The sequence below is a fragment of the Lutjanus erythropterus genome, chromosome 1 (assembly GCF_056507025.1).
Source record: "Lutjanus erythropterus isolate fLutEry1 chromosome 1, fLutEry1.hap2, whole genome shotgun sequence".
Lineage (NCBI taxonomy): Eukaryota > Metazoa > Chordata > Actinopteri > Lutjaniformes > Lutjanidae > Lutjanus > Lutjanus erythropterus.
The window spans coordinates 31388307-31405400 of NC_139317.1; the positions used below are offsets into that span (position 1 = coordinate 31388307).

Below are 17094 nucleotides of genomic sequence, written 5' to 3' on the forward strand. Positions count from 1 at the left end.
GGCTCTATCTGAACATTTCCTGATTAGATGTGTATTACCTCATTTATCCACAGTGGACTTTCACTGTGTAACTGAAGCCCTTTTTCCTGTCTAGCCTCAATTGATATTGCTTTCCTGCTTTCAACTGGGAGAATATTTGTTAATTTATTTTTTCCCCTTTGTTTTATCTGGGCTTGTACGCACAGCCAAAGGCAAAAGTCTTTAATACTGCAAACACACAGCAAGCCAAACTCTGGAAGGCCTTATCTGAAGAAAAACAAAGCAAAGCTTTGTCTTCTACAAGTACACAGTGGGAAGACTCTGCAGTGTCACTTCTTCTTTGTGTTTGTGGCCCACTGTCACAACTCAACACAACCACACTGCCTGGTGTTAAATCTCTCCCATATACACACTCACACATACAACCAAGACACAGAAACATGCTCTCTTCTTTTTTTAGTATTTTTCTTCCTTTGTGTTCTGGTTTTCTTGTGTTTTGCAACTGATCCAGTTTGTCTCTGATATGTAACTACAATACAGCTGCATTTTGCACTGTTATTTGGCTTCTGCTTGAGGCTGATCTGTGCATTATGTTCATGCTTCTATGTTTGACAAATGACAGTCTTAGAGGAAAAAACCTATATGAGCTTGTATGGCAGTGCAAAGACTGGAGGAAGACCACAGCAAGAGTTCAGAACTGTTATTGTGTGCTTTGCTTTTCTGTATAGTATTTTGTTTATAGTTTTTCCTTGCATTGTAGATATTTTTGTGCCTTGCATAGCATGCATGATGCAGAAGGTGGGAGGAGAGGCACAAACTGGTGGGAGAGTCATTCAGATTGAGCAACACAAAGGGAGGTGTTGTTATTTTGGTTGAAATTAAGTCTGTGATTTTAAGATGATAAAAATATATTAAAGAAGAGTGAGATGTCACTCTGCTAAAAACAAAAAAGATTCTCTCAATACTGTCCTACAAAGAGAGCAGTAACTAGGCAGGTTAGCACAACTAAACTTTTAAATTGTTGTAACTTAATGCCTTTTAAAGCACATTATTTTACACTTTACCTTTTGAAAATCTTGAGGGTTTAGGAAAAAACACCTTCTTTGGGATGTCAGGGGCATGATATATTTTTTTCCTCAGGATGGTGAAGGCATGCATCTCCCTATTCTGCCCCTGACTGGCTTATCCTGATATTCTTACCCTAACCTACCCAGTCTCATTCTTCATATCTAAACCAAAACAACTAAAATGACCCAAACCAATGAAGGCAAAAAGTATTTGTCAATCAGAGACAGAGTAGGGCGGACCTTTCCTGGGAAAAAAAATCCAATTGTATCAGTAGCATGAAATTACGAATCTTACTATGTACTATGGTGAAGTCGTGATCCACCCTACTCTGCCTCTGATAGGCTAGTACTCATGCCTAAACCTAACCACCTCAGTGAGGACTGATCATTAGGAAGGGTAAAAGTAAGAATATCAGGGTTGGCCAGTTAGAGGCAGAGTAGGGCAGGTCATGTCTTCTCCTTAAGATTTATAAGTTTTCGTCAGAGAGATTGAGATTGAGAGAACTTGTAATTTTCTTCAGGACTAGTTTAGCTGTTGTTTTTGTCATCATTTGATTTAACTACTTTGCAAATAAACTCTTGCACACTGTCTAACTTGCATTATTACGTTTATTTGTGATGTTTCAATACTAATCCTTCATCAAGAGAACCTGGTGTGCAGGACTTTATTTGCAACTTTTTGTTTGAATTGTCCCTCTCCTATCCACCTGCCTCATCAAATTGATGTGCAACATGTTCCTTTGTTACCTTAATTTAGGTACTGCCTCATTTATATGGGATAATATAACTGAATTTTTCTGTTTCAGGAAACAGGCCAAACTTAGCTGTTGCTATGTTATCAACAATCTTAAATTTAATGCTGTGGTTTAAACTTAACATGCAGTTTTTTCTGTAATTACACTGTGTAATAATATTTTACATGGAAAAACAAATGTCTAAAAGTCACATTTTGGTCATGAATTGAATTTGACCAAATGTGTAGTAGCTGTGTTTTGGCTTTGTTGGGTGGAGTTCAGCCCTTACAGAATAATCATGAATTGTTCACGCTGTTATTATTCCCACTAGTTCTCTCCCTCTTTTGGTTATTATGTACAATACTGTGTTGCAAAATAAAACCAGGCATCACTTTGGACTGGAAACCTAACATGACATTAATAATATCCTCACAAATGTAAATTCCGTCTTTAAAATCTTCACCATCTGTCTTGGCTGCAGATTTGTTGGGCGTTTATATTTACATCTAACCACTCTGTAGCCAGACAACCATTTCATTTTCCTTCTTGGAGAACCTTTTTGTGTTCTTTTCTCTACATTTGGTGAGGCATTTTCATTGTGCACCACTGTGTTTGGCTGGTAATGATTAATTTATTTGGTGATAAAGGCTTCTGTGCGTTTATGAACAAAATCAGCAGTCATGCTTAACAAACCCATGTTCTCTGTAATAGACGCTGCACTTGCCTCATTTAAATAGATCCCTGTGACTCTCACACATTAGCTGAGATTTTCTCTACTTGAGTTGAAAACTTCAGTGATGCTCTGATTTGAATCTAAAGTATTGTAAATTAATAAAACTTGATTTACTCGCTACAAGAAAACGTCACAGTTGTTTTCATGTGGTGTGTACCATTCTATTTTAAGACAGGATGGTGTTTTAACATTTATAGATGCTTTTTTGACAGCCTGTTTGTGTACCTGCAGGTCCACCATCCTTCAGCAGCAGTTTAATCGTGTGGGTCGGGTGGAGCACGGCTCAGTGGCACTGCCAGGGGTTATCCGCTCTGGCTCCATTGGCACGGAGTCGCTCAGCATGGGCACCATGCCATCTGCTCAACAGCAGATCACAATGGGTCAGATGCACCGTGGACACATGCCGCCGCTGGTAAGAACAGCAAAATGGCTCTCAGTGTGACATTTGTGTATTTTTCATTCACTTAAAAAGTCACTTAGAGATGAGGAGTTTGTTCTAGGTGGACAGATGTGTCATCATCCTCCACTCTGTCACCTTTTTACCCTCCTCGTAGCGGGATTCTACACATGCTAACAATTAGCTTCACAAAGGGGACAATCATCTTCCCTCAGCAAGGTTTCTTTAAAAATGACTCCAGGCTGCATTTTGTGAGAGCCTGTTTATCTTCCTGTACATGTAGAGTTCAGCACAGCAGGCTCTGATGGGAACCATCAACACCAGTATGCAGGCCGTGCAGAAGGCCCAGATTGACCTGGGAGAGGTCGACAACCTGCCACCACTGGGACAGGACATGGTAATATACAGTGCACACACACATGTCTACAGTTAACATACTCACACTCTGTACACATACTATGGTAATGTGAAACAGCCATAAAGCAAAATTTAAATTGATAGTTATTACTGTGCATAATAATAAATAACAGTGCTGGTGGTTTAGGTCTGTTTCATGCATGTAAATTACAATTTTTTATGTTTTCTACCTCTGTGCACGTAGGCATCCAAGGTATGGATCCAGAACAAGATGGATGAGTCAAAACATGAGATCCACTCCCAGGTCGACGCCATCACTGCAGGAACAGCCTCTGTTGTCAACCTCACAGCTGGTCAGTGGAACTGGCATGACTCAGCAGAACGTGCTCTGTTTGTCTGCCACCAAGGCTCAGCTTTACTGCAGTTCACTGGCAATAGAATGAAGAAAGTTAATGTCTTGATTTTAGAGCAAGCCTACATTATATATTGCTGCGTAGCCTTTGTGGTATTCTAAGCTTTTCCGTAATGAAACCTGTTCAAGTGGGAAGATGTGTCCACAGTTTTGCAAGTATATTTTAGAGGTGCTATTTTTTGCACAAATAACATTATCCAGCCAATTAGTGACTTTGGACCAGAACCCTTCCATCAGTCTGGTGTTTATTAACATCGCTGAAGATCTAATAGTTTGTTCATATTGTACCTCGGTTTTGCAGATATTGGCTCTGTGCCATTCTGATTAATTTCTGTACTTTTTCTTGCTTATTTCCTTCTGCTAAAATGGACCAAATAGTTTTGACTCGCGGTTGAATGGTTTGACCATCTATACGAGTCAGTGAATCTTACGTATCTTCCCTTTTTCATCTGATGACTCTTAATAATACTATCCTTTCTCCCCATACTCAGGCGATCCAACTGACACAGACTACACCGCAGTGGGCTGCGCCATCACCACCATCTCCTCCAACCTGACAGAAATGTCAAAGGGTGTGAAGCTCTTGGCGGCGCTGATGGAGGATGACGTTGGCGGAGGTAATGACCTGATGAGGGCTGCCCGGACACTAGCAGGGGCTGTGTCTGACCTGCTGAAGGCTGTGGAGCCTGCCTCTGGAGAGGTAAGCAAAGGAACCTCAGACCCTGAGATAATGACACCACGTCTTATCAAAGCATTGTCAGTCTTTTTTGTTATGCTTTACATATTAGTATAATATCTATAAGTTATATAATATCATACATTTCTCTTGCTTTTGCTTCTTAAACCAGTCTTCCCTCCGCTCCCTCTGTTTATTTATTGTGTTTATCATGCCAGATGTACTCCTGGCTTTTGGTGTTGATGTCCAACCACAAGTCTGAAGTACATAAAGAGAGATTTTAGTGAAATGAGAAACGAAAGCAAACATTGCATGCTGTATTGAGCCCAAACCAAATGGAGAAGGAGGGGGAGGGCATGTGGATGGAGAGGAGAGATTGTTGAAAGAGAAAGAAAATGGAGAATAATGTGTGAAAGTAAAGTCTGAGTCTGGAGTTGAGCCCATGCAGCAAGCAAAATTTTCACCATTTGTGTTACTTGAAAAGCCAGATTGTGTGTGCGCACTGGGTTGTCTACACACGTTTTTTTTTTTCATCCAAATTGACTACCTAAAAAGTTAATCAAATTTGCCACAGAGCAGCTCGACTCTCAGACAGTGTATTATCTCTTAATAATACAGCATGTCTCCTGGTCCTCAAAAAACTGCATCTAATTATATTAACATCCTCTGCTGCTGTCCAGCTTCAGCTAACTGAATTGTCCTGTTCAGTCTGAATGAAGACCTCAGACTGAGGCTAGGCTGAATGTCAGGCGTCTGGAGCCTTTATGGAAACAGAACTTCCGTAAAAAAAAATACTGTAAATGACACTTTATTCTAATGCAGTCTGCATCTGCTTGGGTTGCAGGACTGTAATGTTCTCACTGAGGTCTATTAGGAGTTTGTTGTTGTGGAAGTATCATTGAGAAGTTAATGTACTGTACAGGCTGTAGCTGGTAATCTGCATAATGTACAGACCTATCTGGCTTTGGGACGACCCTGAGCTTTATACACTTGTGCATTATGCATGCAAGTAGATGGAAAGATAATTTGTAGCCTGTAGGCGAGTTAGATGAAGAAATCTGGGCTGTTTGTTTGAATTAATTGTGTCTTTGTGTGTTAATAACTCAGTAAATGGCACTGATGTTGTTTTCAATGCAGCATGCAGCACATTTAAACACTGTACAGGTTAAGTAGAAGCATATCTCACGATGCAAGATGATGTAGTTTTCAACCCAGCGTCTAAATGCAGTTTCACATCCTAATGCTTTTCTCTTTCCGTGTGTGTGCTCGTGTGTGTGCGCGTGTGTCTGCAGCCCAGACAGACTGTGCTGACAGCAGCAGGCAGTATTGGCCAGGCCAGCGGAGACCTCCTGCGCCAGATTGGAGAGAGTGAGACCGACGAGAGGTTCCAGGTAATCATGCTGCACCCCATCCATTTGTCATCAGCACCACACTGTGTACTGTTCAATGAAAACTCTGTCCTGAGGAACTGCCACTCAGTTAATCAAAAACACACTGTAATAGCCAGGGGAATATGGAGGGAATATTTTTATATTCTAGCTGGATGTTTTTGTTTCTGTTGAATGCTATTCTAGCTGTTAAGCTTGTGTTTTTCTTGGCTGAATTACGATTGTTATTTTAATGTATAAAACTTTTTATACAGCTTCAGCTTGCCTGTCACAGAATACACGTGAGTGTGTTATAGTACTTTAAAGTAATTCAGCGATGAGTTGGACAGATGTGCAGTGGGTAAATGTGTTTTTATTAGATTAGATGTCAGTGCTGGCCTTTACTGAGATTCATATTGTTAAGTATATGTTTATAATGTACAAATAAGCACTGAAGCTTGTCCTCTTAAAAATTAAATTAGATGGCTTTTAGTTCTCCTATTTCTGTGAAATGTTTCTTAAAGGGATAGTTCAGATTATTTAATGTAACGTTGATTGAAGTACTCATCGATAGTCAGTGTATTATACAGTAGATGCCGTTCAGCACGCCCCCAGTTTGGAGAAGCAGAGAGGAGTACCAGCACAGAAGCTATGCAGTTTATTTCTGCAGACAGGGTCAGCAACAAAATGTATTTTAGACACTTAAAAAAGGTCCACCTTAAGAGAATCAATATAGTGTAAGTGCACGCTATATTTTTAATATTTTCACAGCTTTATCTTGATGTCAGACAGCCTTTTATGATAAGAAACCACATATATAAGCCAAATATCTTTCTTTCTCCAAACCAAGCAAACTCCAAATTAGTAATTTTAGTTAATAGAAGGGGAGTCTACCACTGTCTCAATCTGTTACTTTATTTTGTTTTTGTGTAACTTTGATGAATGTGAACTATCCTTTTAAAACACCAAGGTCACACAATAAAACAAACTAACTAACAGATCGAGGCAGTGGCAGTTTTGCCTTTGGAATTTGGTTGGTTTGAGGAGGGCAATATTTGGCTTATATAACAGTGGTTTCCCGTTGGAAAAGGCTGTCCAGTGGCAAAGATGGCAAGCGAACGTGGGGAAAATATTCTAAATAAATCGTACACTTTAACTGATAGGGTTTTCTTTTTTTTTTTTTTTTTTTTTTTTGAGTCGGACCTTTTTTAGTGGCTAAAATACCTGTTGCTGCTGACCCCACCCACAGCAGTACAATGCTGTGCAGTTTCCATGTTGACATTTCTCTCTGCTTCTCAAACATGCTGGTCAGCATCTTCTGTAGTAGATATAGTAGATGTAGGTAACTCATCTACTACAACCGCACATGATATCAGGGTTTGCACACGTATAGTCTGAGATAGTTTGTATGTTTCCATCTTTACCACTGGTTGTTGTTATTGTTGTTGTAGGACATCCTAATGAATCTGGCCAAAGCAGTGGCCAACGCTGCGGCCATGTTGGTGCTGAAGGCCAAGAATGTGGCCCAGGTCGCAGAGGACACCGTGCTTCAGAACCGGGTCATTGCTGCCGCCACCCAGTGTGCCCTGTCCACCTCCCAGCTGGTGGCGTGTGCCAAGGTACGACAACATTTTTGTAAGACATTCAGATGATCTGAAGAAAGCTGTTTAAAAAAAAAATCCCATGACTGCTGAACATTCACCACTGCTACCAAGCAGAAAATAAGAGAATCATACTTAATGACTCGCATCATATCAGTGTTTGGCAAATATTCACTCAGTTCTCAAGAAGTAAATTCAGTGGATATTATGTAAATGATACACTGCTGGTGCAATGTTCTTCCATTTATAATGTCAGATCTGTCTCAGATTTGAATATTACACTTGCTGTGGTGTAAGGATATTTCTTGGGAAGCTTTTGTTAAAGTTATTTGGTTGAGTGCCTGACAATAATACCCCATTTGCTTTCTCATAAGTAGACTGTACACTGGGGTTTGGTAAATAGAGAGATCTTTTCCCTCAAATATTTGAATAACCTACAATCTGCAGCTAAAAATAAGCATTTTAGGAGAGTGAATATATCAGGATGCACCAAGGTAGTGTTAAATACCCTGTGCCCTCATCATATTAGCACATCCTTAATTGTATAACCCACATGCCTCTAATTAGTTTAAATGCCCTCCTGGCTCCCAATCTGAATAGTTGCATTTAGTAAACAAATCCTCACCTCTCTGCATGGCAGTGTGATAAGAACCATCTGCCGAATCCCTTTCAAATGTTTTTCTCCTCTCCTTTTTTCTGTCCTCTGTTCTGTGTGAACTGTAATCTGTGATTTACTGATGAAAGGAGTGTTTATCAGCGTGTTTATTCCTTGGAAATATGTTATCATTTATGTTTGGAAATTAGATGAAGGTTACTGTGAGCAATATTGAATTATTGAATACCGCCAATTTTCACTTCAGAGAAATTGCACCAACAATGATTAATTTAATTGAAGGTTGGTTCTAATCAGAGTTTAGCAAAGCTAGGTTTTAAAAGAGTAAATCCAGATTTAAAAATAAGCAGCACTCTGATCAACAATTAAAAATGATTGTCTGTTATTCAAGTTATTAATGTAATTTGTAATTAAATAGGATTAATCAGTATGGAGATTCTTGCTTTCCCATAATAAATAAATAAAAAATAAATAAATTTGATTGCTGTTAGTGCTGTTACTAGTACTAGTCAGTAACTTTCCATTTCATTATTTGGTAGCTACATAAAAAATCTGGCCTGCTCATGACAATTTCTCCTCCTTTGAGAAAAACCTGTTGGCTGAATTAATGGAGCAATATGGTCAGATTATAAAAGATTTCAGAATAGATATATATATCATAACAGAAATTAAAGAGACTGTTAAAACAATCTGCCAGTTGCTGTCAGGCAAAGAGGCAGCCCTTTTTAAATGTTAAACCACCTCAATGTAAGTTTAAAGTTAATACTGGATCATTTTTTCAACTGGAATTTGGTTTTGGTGCAACAGTAATCAGTTTAATCTAGGGTTAGAGTGAAAACTAAACTGGTCTTTAAAGAGAGGTTTAAATTTAATTTTTCTTGTGGCTACCCAGCCTTTATATTTCTTTCTTTCTTTTTTTTCACCATTAGGACTTTTAAACTGGAGACAAATGTTTTACATATTGATAACTTTTAAACCATATGGTGCCATTGTCTCTTAACTTTTCTTTACATTAGAGATGGAATTGAACTTTGTTTTCTTTATGTCCTTCATTCCTCCTCCTTTTTTTTCTTTTATACACTTTTATACACCACACTCACTTGTGGTTGTTGTAGGTGGTGAGTCCCACCATCAGTTCACCGGTGTGCCAGGAGCAGTTAATTGAGGCTGGAAAGCTGGTGGATCGCTCAGTGGAAAGCTGCGTCCAGGCCTGCCTCTCAGCCACAGAGGACGGCGAGCTTCTCAAACAGGTCAGCTTGCATAAATAACAGAGCAACTCTATTGTTCCACACTTTTGTTACCAGACAACACAAAAACAATTGAACAAATTAGTTGACTAGAACACTGACTTTTAAGATGGTGGGCTGTTATTTAGACTATTCAGTTCATGCACTGACACCCAGCTTAAGAAGCAATGAAGATAATGAGTCCAGTGTGCTTCTCCCCAGCCTCATGGAATAAGAAGCAGGGAGTAATGCAGCTTAAGAACCACGGCACTAACATTGATGATATTCATCTCCTGTATTGAAGGTGAGCGCAGCAGCCAGCGTGGTGAGTCAGGCTCTGGGAGATCTCCTGCAACACGTCCGTCAGTACACGTCAAGGGGAGAGCCTATCGGGCGCTATGACCAGGCCACAGACACTATTATGACCGTCACTGAGAGTATCTTCAGCTCGATGGGAGATGCAGGTGAGTCCAAAGGAAATAAAAAGCTAAGAGAAAGAAGGATTTATAATTGTGCATTTGCATCCAGCCACTGTCCAATTTTGCAAAGGCTATAAAATACAGAAAAGGGCTGAAATCAGTTGAAATTAATGTACTTTTGTTTGTGAGCAATTATATGGGGTACTTAGGTTTATTAATTGCCCTTTAAGTGAAAATTTACTTTTCATTTGAAAAGCAGTCATGGTTTAAGGAGTCATTAGCAGGAGAGTACAGCCAGGCTGCTTTCAATGGCTGTCTGGTTCTATTACGTCTGTATTTCATAGATCATTCCAGACTGAAATACCGCAACAATTATTGGATGGATTGTCATGATTTTTGTGCAGAAATTCATGGTCCACAGAGGATGAAGCCTTATGACCTTGTAACCCACTGACTCCTCCCCTAGAAACTCTATGAGGTGGACATCTTAAGCTTAGAGTGTAATGTCTCAGCAATTATTGAATGGATGCATAAAATCTTAGAGGCAACAGATAACTGGCATCGTGCATGAATAAAATATTGATAAATATTTTAAATGACTAGGATTTCTGGTGCCGACTAGCGTAGGTGGGGACATTTAATTGTATAGTCAACTAATTGTGCATCCCTAGTTGACAGTTGGTTAATTTACTAATCATTGCAGCTCTACATCGTTTATGACCTGCAAAACAAATGAGATTCTCATCAGCCTCTGCTCAGTTTTTAGTGCTAATTAGCAAATGTCACTGTGCTAATATGCCAAAATAAATGGGTAAACATGATAAAAATCATACTTGTTAAACCTCAACATATTAGCATTGAGCTAATTAGCATGCTGATGTTAGCTTTTAGCTCAAAGTTCTGCTTGTGCGCAAGTACATTCTCCATGCCGCTAACGTGGCTGTAGTCTTTGGCAGGAGATATACTTGCTTTTAACTACACATTCAAGCATGAGCTACACCCCTCCATGTCCAACGCATCATGGCTACCTCCTCTATCATGTGTCCATTTTGAGTGATGGTTGTGCATGCCACCAGAAATTAACACAATGCAAATGTGTGGTTTAACAGCGAGTATATCTCTGGCCTTAGTGTTAATAATTCAGTTGTTGCAAATAAAGAATAAAAATGCACTTAATAGGGTAACTAAGAGTTCTTTTTATTTTTGATTAATCTTCCAATTATTTTCATGATTAATTGATTAAAACTGTGAAAAGTGGTCGTCACAATTTCTTTGAAAATGTCGTCTGCATCCTTTGTCCAGACAGTCCAAAACCCAAAGACTCTTCACTTACTATCAGAAATGACAGAAAGGCAATAAATCCTCGCATTTAAAAAGCTGAAAACAGCAAATGTTTGACATTTTCACTTGGAAAAAAAATAACTGAAATTATTAATCAATTAAGAAAATAGTTGACTGCTAATTTTCTTTCAATCAACTAATCAATAGATTGACTCATTGTTGGCACATAACCTACGTAAATCTCATCTAAGCTTTAAACTTGCTTTCCACAGCAAAGCTCCTGTTTTCTGAGTAGATGTCTTTCTGTGTATCATGCTTTATCCCGTCTTCTCCTCGGAGAGACTGGCATGATGGTGGGTTTGAATTGGCCGCTGTCAGCTCTGTGAAGCCACAGAGAAAAAGCTGACAGTGATGTCAACAGGCCTGTCGGCAGAGGAAGACGGACAGATAGACAGAGATGCACAGAGAGTGTCCCAGCCCAGCGGCCGGCTTAGTCAGATTGATTGACTTGATAGACAAGTAGAATTGCTGTTTTCTCTGCTGAGGGCCTGAAGACACCACCTTTGAACCGGTCTCAAATGTGTCAGATTATGTCAAAGCTGGTCTTTAGGTACAAATATGAAATGTGATGAGGAAAAAAAGTCCCTCTGTAGTGCAGTGTTGGCAGATCAGCTGATACATTCACATGAATTATTGAGGCTTACGGCCAAATAGCTTTTGTGGCGTGCCAGGGCTGCTTTGACAGAGAGAATATAGACACCAATCCCTTTCTGTTCCCTTCAGTCTTTCCTCATTAGTCTGATAAACACAAAATACTTTCAGAGAGAGTCACAAACACCAGAGCTTGTGGAGTAGTTGCATCCAATTGTTTCTTCACAAGTCACCTACAGGTGTTATAATATGAAGGCAAATACAACTGTGCAACCAACTCAACCACACTGAGCTGAGGGACGATGTTTGTTTCTTTTGTGTCTTGTTTTCTCCTACTAGTTGCTCTTTTAGGATGCTTATGTTGAACAGCAGTCACAATATGAGTCAGCTTCTTACAGCATCAGTCATTTTAACAAGAACACTTTGAATTTCTCTCCACGATACAAAATAAAATCATATCTAATTAAAAATCAAAGCAGTTTGTTGAAATGTGTATCTTCTCCACCCAGGTTTTCCAGCATTGCATCATTATTTCTAATGTGCACAGGAGAAAGTAGTAGTTTGACTATTATTGCAAGAAAAATAAAGATGGATTTTATATTTTGGCCCAAACTGTTCATGACTATAAAGTCAGGAGGATTTACAACAAAAAGACAGAGTTATACAATTAAGTTAAAACAAGCTGACTCATCCATTAATCTCCCCCTCAGATTTTTCTCATTTCATTCTCTCTCATCTCTTCATTACCTCTGTCCTCTCCAATCATGCTCTAATCAACTGTGTCTCCTCTCAGGAGAGATGGTTCGTCAGGCTCGGGTGTTGGCTCAGGCCACCTCAGACCTGGTGAATGCCATGAGGTCGGACGCTGAGGCCGAGGTGGACGTGGACAATTCAAAGAAGTTGCTGGCAGCTGCTAAACTGCTGGCTGACGCCACCGCAAGGATGGTGGAGGCAGCAAAGGTGAGCGGCTTATGTGAGACATAAAGCATGCAAAATTTATTCTGTTCATTTTTATGTAATTTTGCATTGATGTCTCAACATTTGTCAACAAAAAGCAGTAAGTTTACTGAACGCCTAAATATCACAGAAAAGCTTTGGTTTTAATCACACCAGTGGCAGTTCTTAAGACCAGATAAAAATCTACAGGGCTGGCTTTTATTGTCTTGTACATACTATGTGACCTTTTCGATGACAGCAGAAGGGAAAGAAGCTGAGCCCCCGTGTGTGTGTGTGTGTGTGTGTGTGTGTGTGTGTGTGTGTGTGTGTGTGTGTGTGTGTGTGTGCGTGTGTGCGTGTGTGCGTGTGTGTGCGTGTGTGCGTGCATGTGCATGCGTGCAAGAAAAAGACCAAGGATGACAGTTTGGGAAGCTATTCTGTTTGTCTTGTTTGTAATGTTATTTTATTAATAAAAGATGACCTTTAAAACTTTCTTCAATAGAAATGTAGGGCACAGACAGCTTTTTCATTTGAAAACACCCAAATCCCAAGATGTGTTTCTCAAATTTTACAATGTATTTTCTTAAAAGTTCACATCTGCAAACATGGTTATATTCCTTACTAAACTGGAAATTGGATCATCAAAACATGAATCAATAAATTAATGATTCAGTCGGTCCATGGACATTTAATTCATTTTGTATGTTGGTAGAATTTTGTGTTAGGGTTTTTTTAGTTGAATTTTTGAGCTCTTCTGTTCTAATTAGATTTTAAACCCTTTAGGCCCTTTTCCACCAAATTAGCTCTGCTTATTGAACCAGTTCTATTTAAGATTCATGGATCCATGGTGCTATTTAGCAAACCAGCCCACATTTCCACCAGTTTTGAGAGGAACCATTGTAATCAAGGATGTTATCAACAGAGGGCATTGCTCATTGCACAAGAATCTCTACTATGCGACACGCTCACTTTGGTTTCCAAGGGAAACCTGCTGTTGTTCTGTTCCAGGTGGCAACAAAAACTTTTTTGGAATCCAAACCTATTTATTTTTGGTGGAAATGCTAATTCCATGTTGGTAGAAAAACCATATTTTTGTGCTTTAAAGGACCAGTGTGTAGGATTCAGTGGCATTTAGAGGTGAGCTTGCAGATTGCAGAAACCTCATCTCTTTGGTTTTATTTCTGTTTCTGTAGTTATCATAGAATTACTATGAAGCTTCCTACAGTCCTTTACTAGATACTGAATGCGACTCAGAGCTCTCTTAGCCACAATTCTTCTCTCTTTAATCTCAAATATACATAAACATAGTGGTAATTTCTAAATTGTTGCATTAAATTATTAAGATGACCAAATCAGAGAAATGCTGCTTTGCTGGGACTGTGCATCATGTTGAATATCTACTGTAAACATGGTAGTGGACAGTGTTAATTAAGTGAAATGCAACAGACCTGTTTATTTCATTTATTTATGCAGAGCCTGGTCTAATCCTTTGGTTTAATAGCAGTGTGTTTTCCCCTTGTAAACAGCAATGGTCGGGAATTAGCCTGTGAAGACATCTGAGTACAGAGTGAATGGCCAAAGAAATACAAAATTATAGGTTTGAAGATTGAAATATTATTATAATTTACACGATGTTTAAATTTGCCATCCAGTTCTTTTTAAACCTCAAGTTTTCAGTCTAACATGATTAAGAGAACTCTTTCCTCTCAGACTGCCGAGGGCCAGGCTCATCCCATCTTCCTCTATCCAAACTATTTATCTGCTATCTCTCTACATCAGTCTCATTATCTGTCCACAGAATCACACACTGATATTAACAACCCTCCACTTCCACCATGGAAATTAAATGACGCCCTCCGGCTGGTTTGATGGTCGGGTTTGATGCCAGACTTACCGCCATCACAGCTGTATCTTTATCTGTGTGAATGGAGGCTGAGACCTCAGTTGTCATGGTAACTGATTGTTTTGTGCTTGTACGGTTTAGTTTTTGAAGTGTATGTTTTACAGCTGACTGCTTGTTTTTTTAAAAAAATCCCTCATCAGGTAATGATTTGCTTTAGCAAGACTATTATTATATGTGTGTTGTATCAGTGTAAAACAGACCTCGCTTTGTGCACTGGAAATCAACACTTTTTAATAATTATGCAAATTGGCTGTTATATTTAAACGGTGTCAGCAGTTGCCAGCAGGCAGACGACAGCTGCAGACTCCACTCATTCGAAGGTGGCCACTAACATGATTTTACTGTGATTAATGCTATGTCAAATGTTGTACATTGGGGGAAAAATAACATTTTCAGCCTGTATAATTGTCTGTTTGTACACTGTTGTTCATAGTAATAGTTGTGTCTGTAGTGATCTGTGTGGTTAAACATTACCTTAATGACACTGGTTTCCAGTAGCACACACGCATACCCTCCTCTCTGTTCAGCTGCAGGTGAAGCCACCAAGTTCCCAGTTAATTAACCTAATGGTGTTAGGCTTAGCTTTCTGTCTGACAGCAGAAGACGTGGAGGTGTTAAGTGATATTGGTCTCCACAGAACAACCAGTTAACTTGTACTGCTGGATTCATAAACAGGAAGATTAAAAAAAAGAGCTGCGTGCTGATAAAAATAAACAGCGTGTCTCGCTGACATTTAGCCATCAACAAAAGAACTGGTTGTTCGAGTGACAAGGAGCTGCAGCTGAGTTTGAGTGCAGTGATTAAGTCTGCGTCATTTTCAGTGGTCTGTGTTCACAAATTGGATATTTTAAGATTACTTGTATGTGCTGATGGCAGTCGTGTGGTTGTCTACTGCTAATCTCAGTAGGTGTGTGTGATGTAATGATTGATGTCACTCAATAATGCTTTTCAGAGACACAAAATTGTGGGGAAAAATCATCTTTTTAAAGATTGTCCTGGTCAACCAACGTCTCTTCCTACCAGCACAGCAGCTGTTTCCCTTCCTTCTTACCAGTTGTGTACTGTATTTCCTGATCTGTGTGTGGGTATGACCTAAGCTATTTTCAAGAAGGCATTTCAGATGGAAGACCAGTTAATCGGGGATGGCTGGTGCAATTGGGGACAAAATCTGTGTTTCCTTCTGGATCAGTGGTTAAGGTTAGGGTGAGGGTAGCTCTCCAGGAAATTAATGTATGTGTAAGTAATATCTCAAAAAATGATCTAAGTAAATATGTTTGTGTGTTCACAGGGCGCGGCAGCTTACCCGGAGAATGAGGACCAGCAGCAGAGACTGAGGGAGGCGGCAGAGGGGCTACGCGTGGCCACCAACGCTGCTGCTCAGAATGCCATTAAGAAGAAACTGATCAACAGACTGGAGGTCGGTGATGCCACATTTTGTCCCAACAGAAAGAACTACTCTAGGAAGAGGCTATTTCTTCCTGAATCTGAAAATATTTACTATAAATACATGACATTCACACCAAGACCAGTCCTAAATGTCACCATCTCTAAAGTGCCAAATGTTAGGATACTATAAAGTACGAGTGAAGGCATCAGTTGGCACTAAAGATCAGCGGGTTTTAGATGTTGATTTCAGCATGTCTCTCACCATTAAATGTCAGGGTTTTTAGACAGAGTAGGTTTGCTGTTTCTCTTTTTAAATGGTTCTGAAATAGAAAATTAATCTGTCTTCAAAGTGGATTGAAATGGGTTCATTTGCCTCAGGGTTATTTGACTCGCAGCTCAGAACCACTTCAAACTGAAATATTCAACTCATTAACAGGGTTAATGAATTTCACAGCAGTGGTTACACATTTAACAAGTTGGGTAGTCGCTTATCGCTGTACAGTGTGCAGTTGTAATCATATTTTGCATCATTATTAATTATAGTAATATTCATATAAAAACAATGTATTTATGTTTAAGCAAGTTATATGACCTTAAATTTAACATGAAAATTTGAGAACCAATATTTTATTCATGCTCTATCTACACTCAAATGCAGTATTTTTAATAATTTATTCATGCAGCCTACCTTCACAGAGATGCTTTCAGCTTGTCATCATGTGGGTAAAAATTTTGAAAATGTAAGGAAACACAAATCCATGTAGAAAAATATCAAAAGAACCGTGCAGGAGTTGGGAATAATTTTGACTGAAAATTTGGAGAAACAAAACCCCTTTCAGTTGAATGGCTGCTATTAATAATGCCTTACATCAGTGGTTAAAAATTAAATATATTCTACTTTCATAAGAATATTTTAGATATAATTAAGTATTTTTAATACCAGTAGTTTTTCTAGTAGTTTAGTAATATTTCATGAATATAACAGTACTTCTACTTCAGTACAGATTTTCAGCACTCTTTACAACAACTGTTCAACAGTTCATCTTTTAACATCAGAGACAACAGAGATCAGAGATTTGATCTTAGAAGTGTTTGTTCTGAATGGACACTTGAAGAGAGACTGATACAGAGACAGAGAGCTACTGTTGAACCATATTTTACATGTGGATGTTTATAATATTCCTCAGAATGCTGCCAAGCAGGCTGCAGCTGCAGCAACTCAGACCATCGCTGCTGCTCAAAACGCTGCCGCCTCCAACAAGAACACGGCTGCTCACCAGCAGCTGGTGCAGAGCTGTAAGGTGAGGTGCTGACAGTAGTGTGTCTTTTACTCTTTGATGTTTTTTTTCTTTGGTT

At 39.2% G+C, this 17094-nt stretch overlaps 1 protein-coding gene across 1 annotated transcript in view; it reads left to right on the forward strand.

Annotated features, from left to right (window-relative positions):
- Positions 1 to 17094, forward strand: part of LOC146333122 (talin-2) — a 152974-nt gene that overhangs the window by 101489 nt on the left and 34391 nt on the right. Inside the window, exons 14-24 of the mRNA XM_084719775.1 lie at positions 2745 to 2925; positions 3194 to 3307; positions 3512 to 3620; positions 4171 to 4379; positions 5648 to 5746; positions 7174 to 7341; positions 9052 to 9186; positions 9467 to 9626; positions 12307 to 12473; positions 15641 to 15769; positions 16926 to 17039. Of these exons, the coding sequence (XP_084575901.1) occupies positions 2745 to 2925; positions 3194 to 3307; positions 3512 to 3620; positions 4171 to 4379; positions 5648 to 5746; positions 7174 to 7341; positions 9052 to 9186; positions 9467 to 9626; positions 12307 to 12473; positions 15641 to 15769; positions 16926 to 17039 (1585 nt within the window). The remainder of the gene's footprint in view (positions 1 to 2744; positions 2926 to 3193; positions 3308 to 3511; positions 3621 to 4170; positions 4380 to 5647; positions 5747 to 7173; positions 7342 to 9051; positions 9187 to 9466; positions 9627 to 12306; positions 12474 to 15640; positions 15770 to 16925; positions 17040 to 17094) is intronic.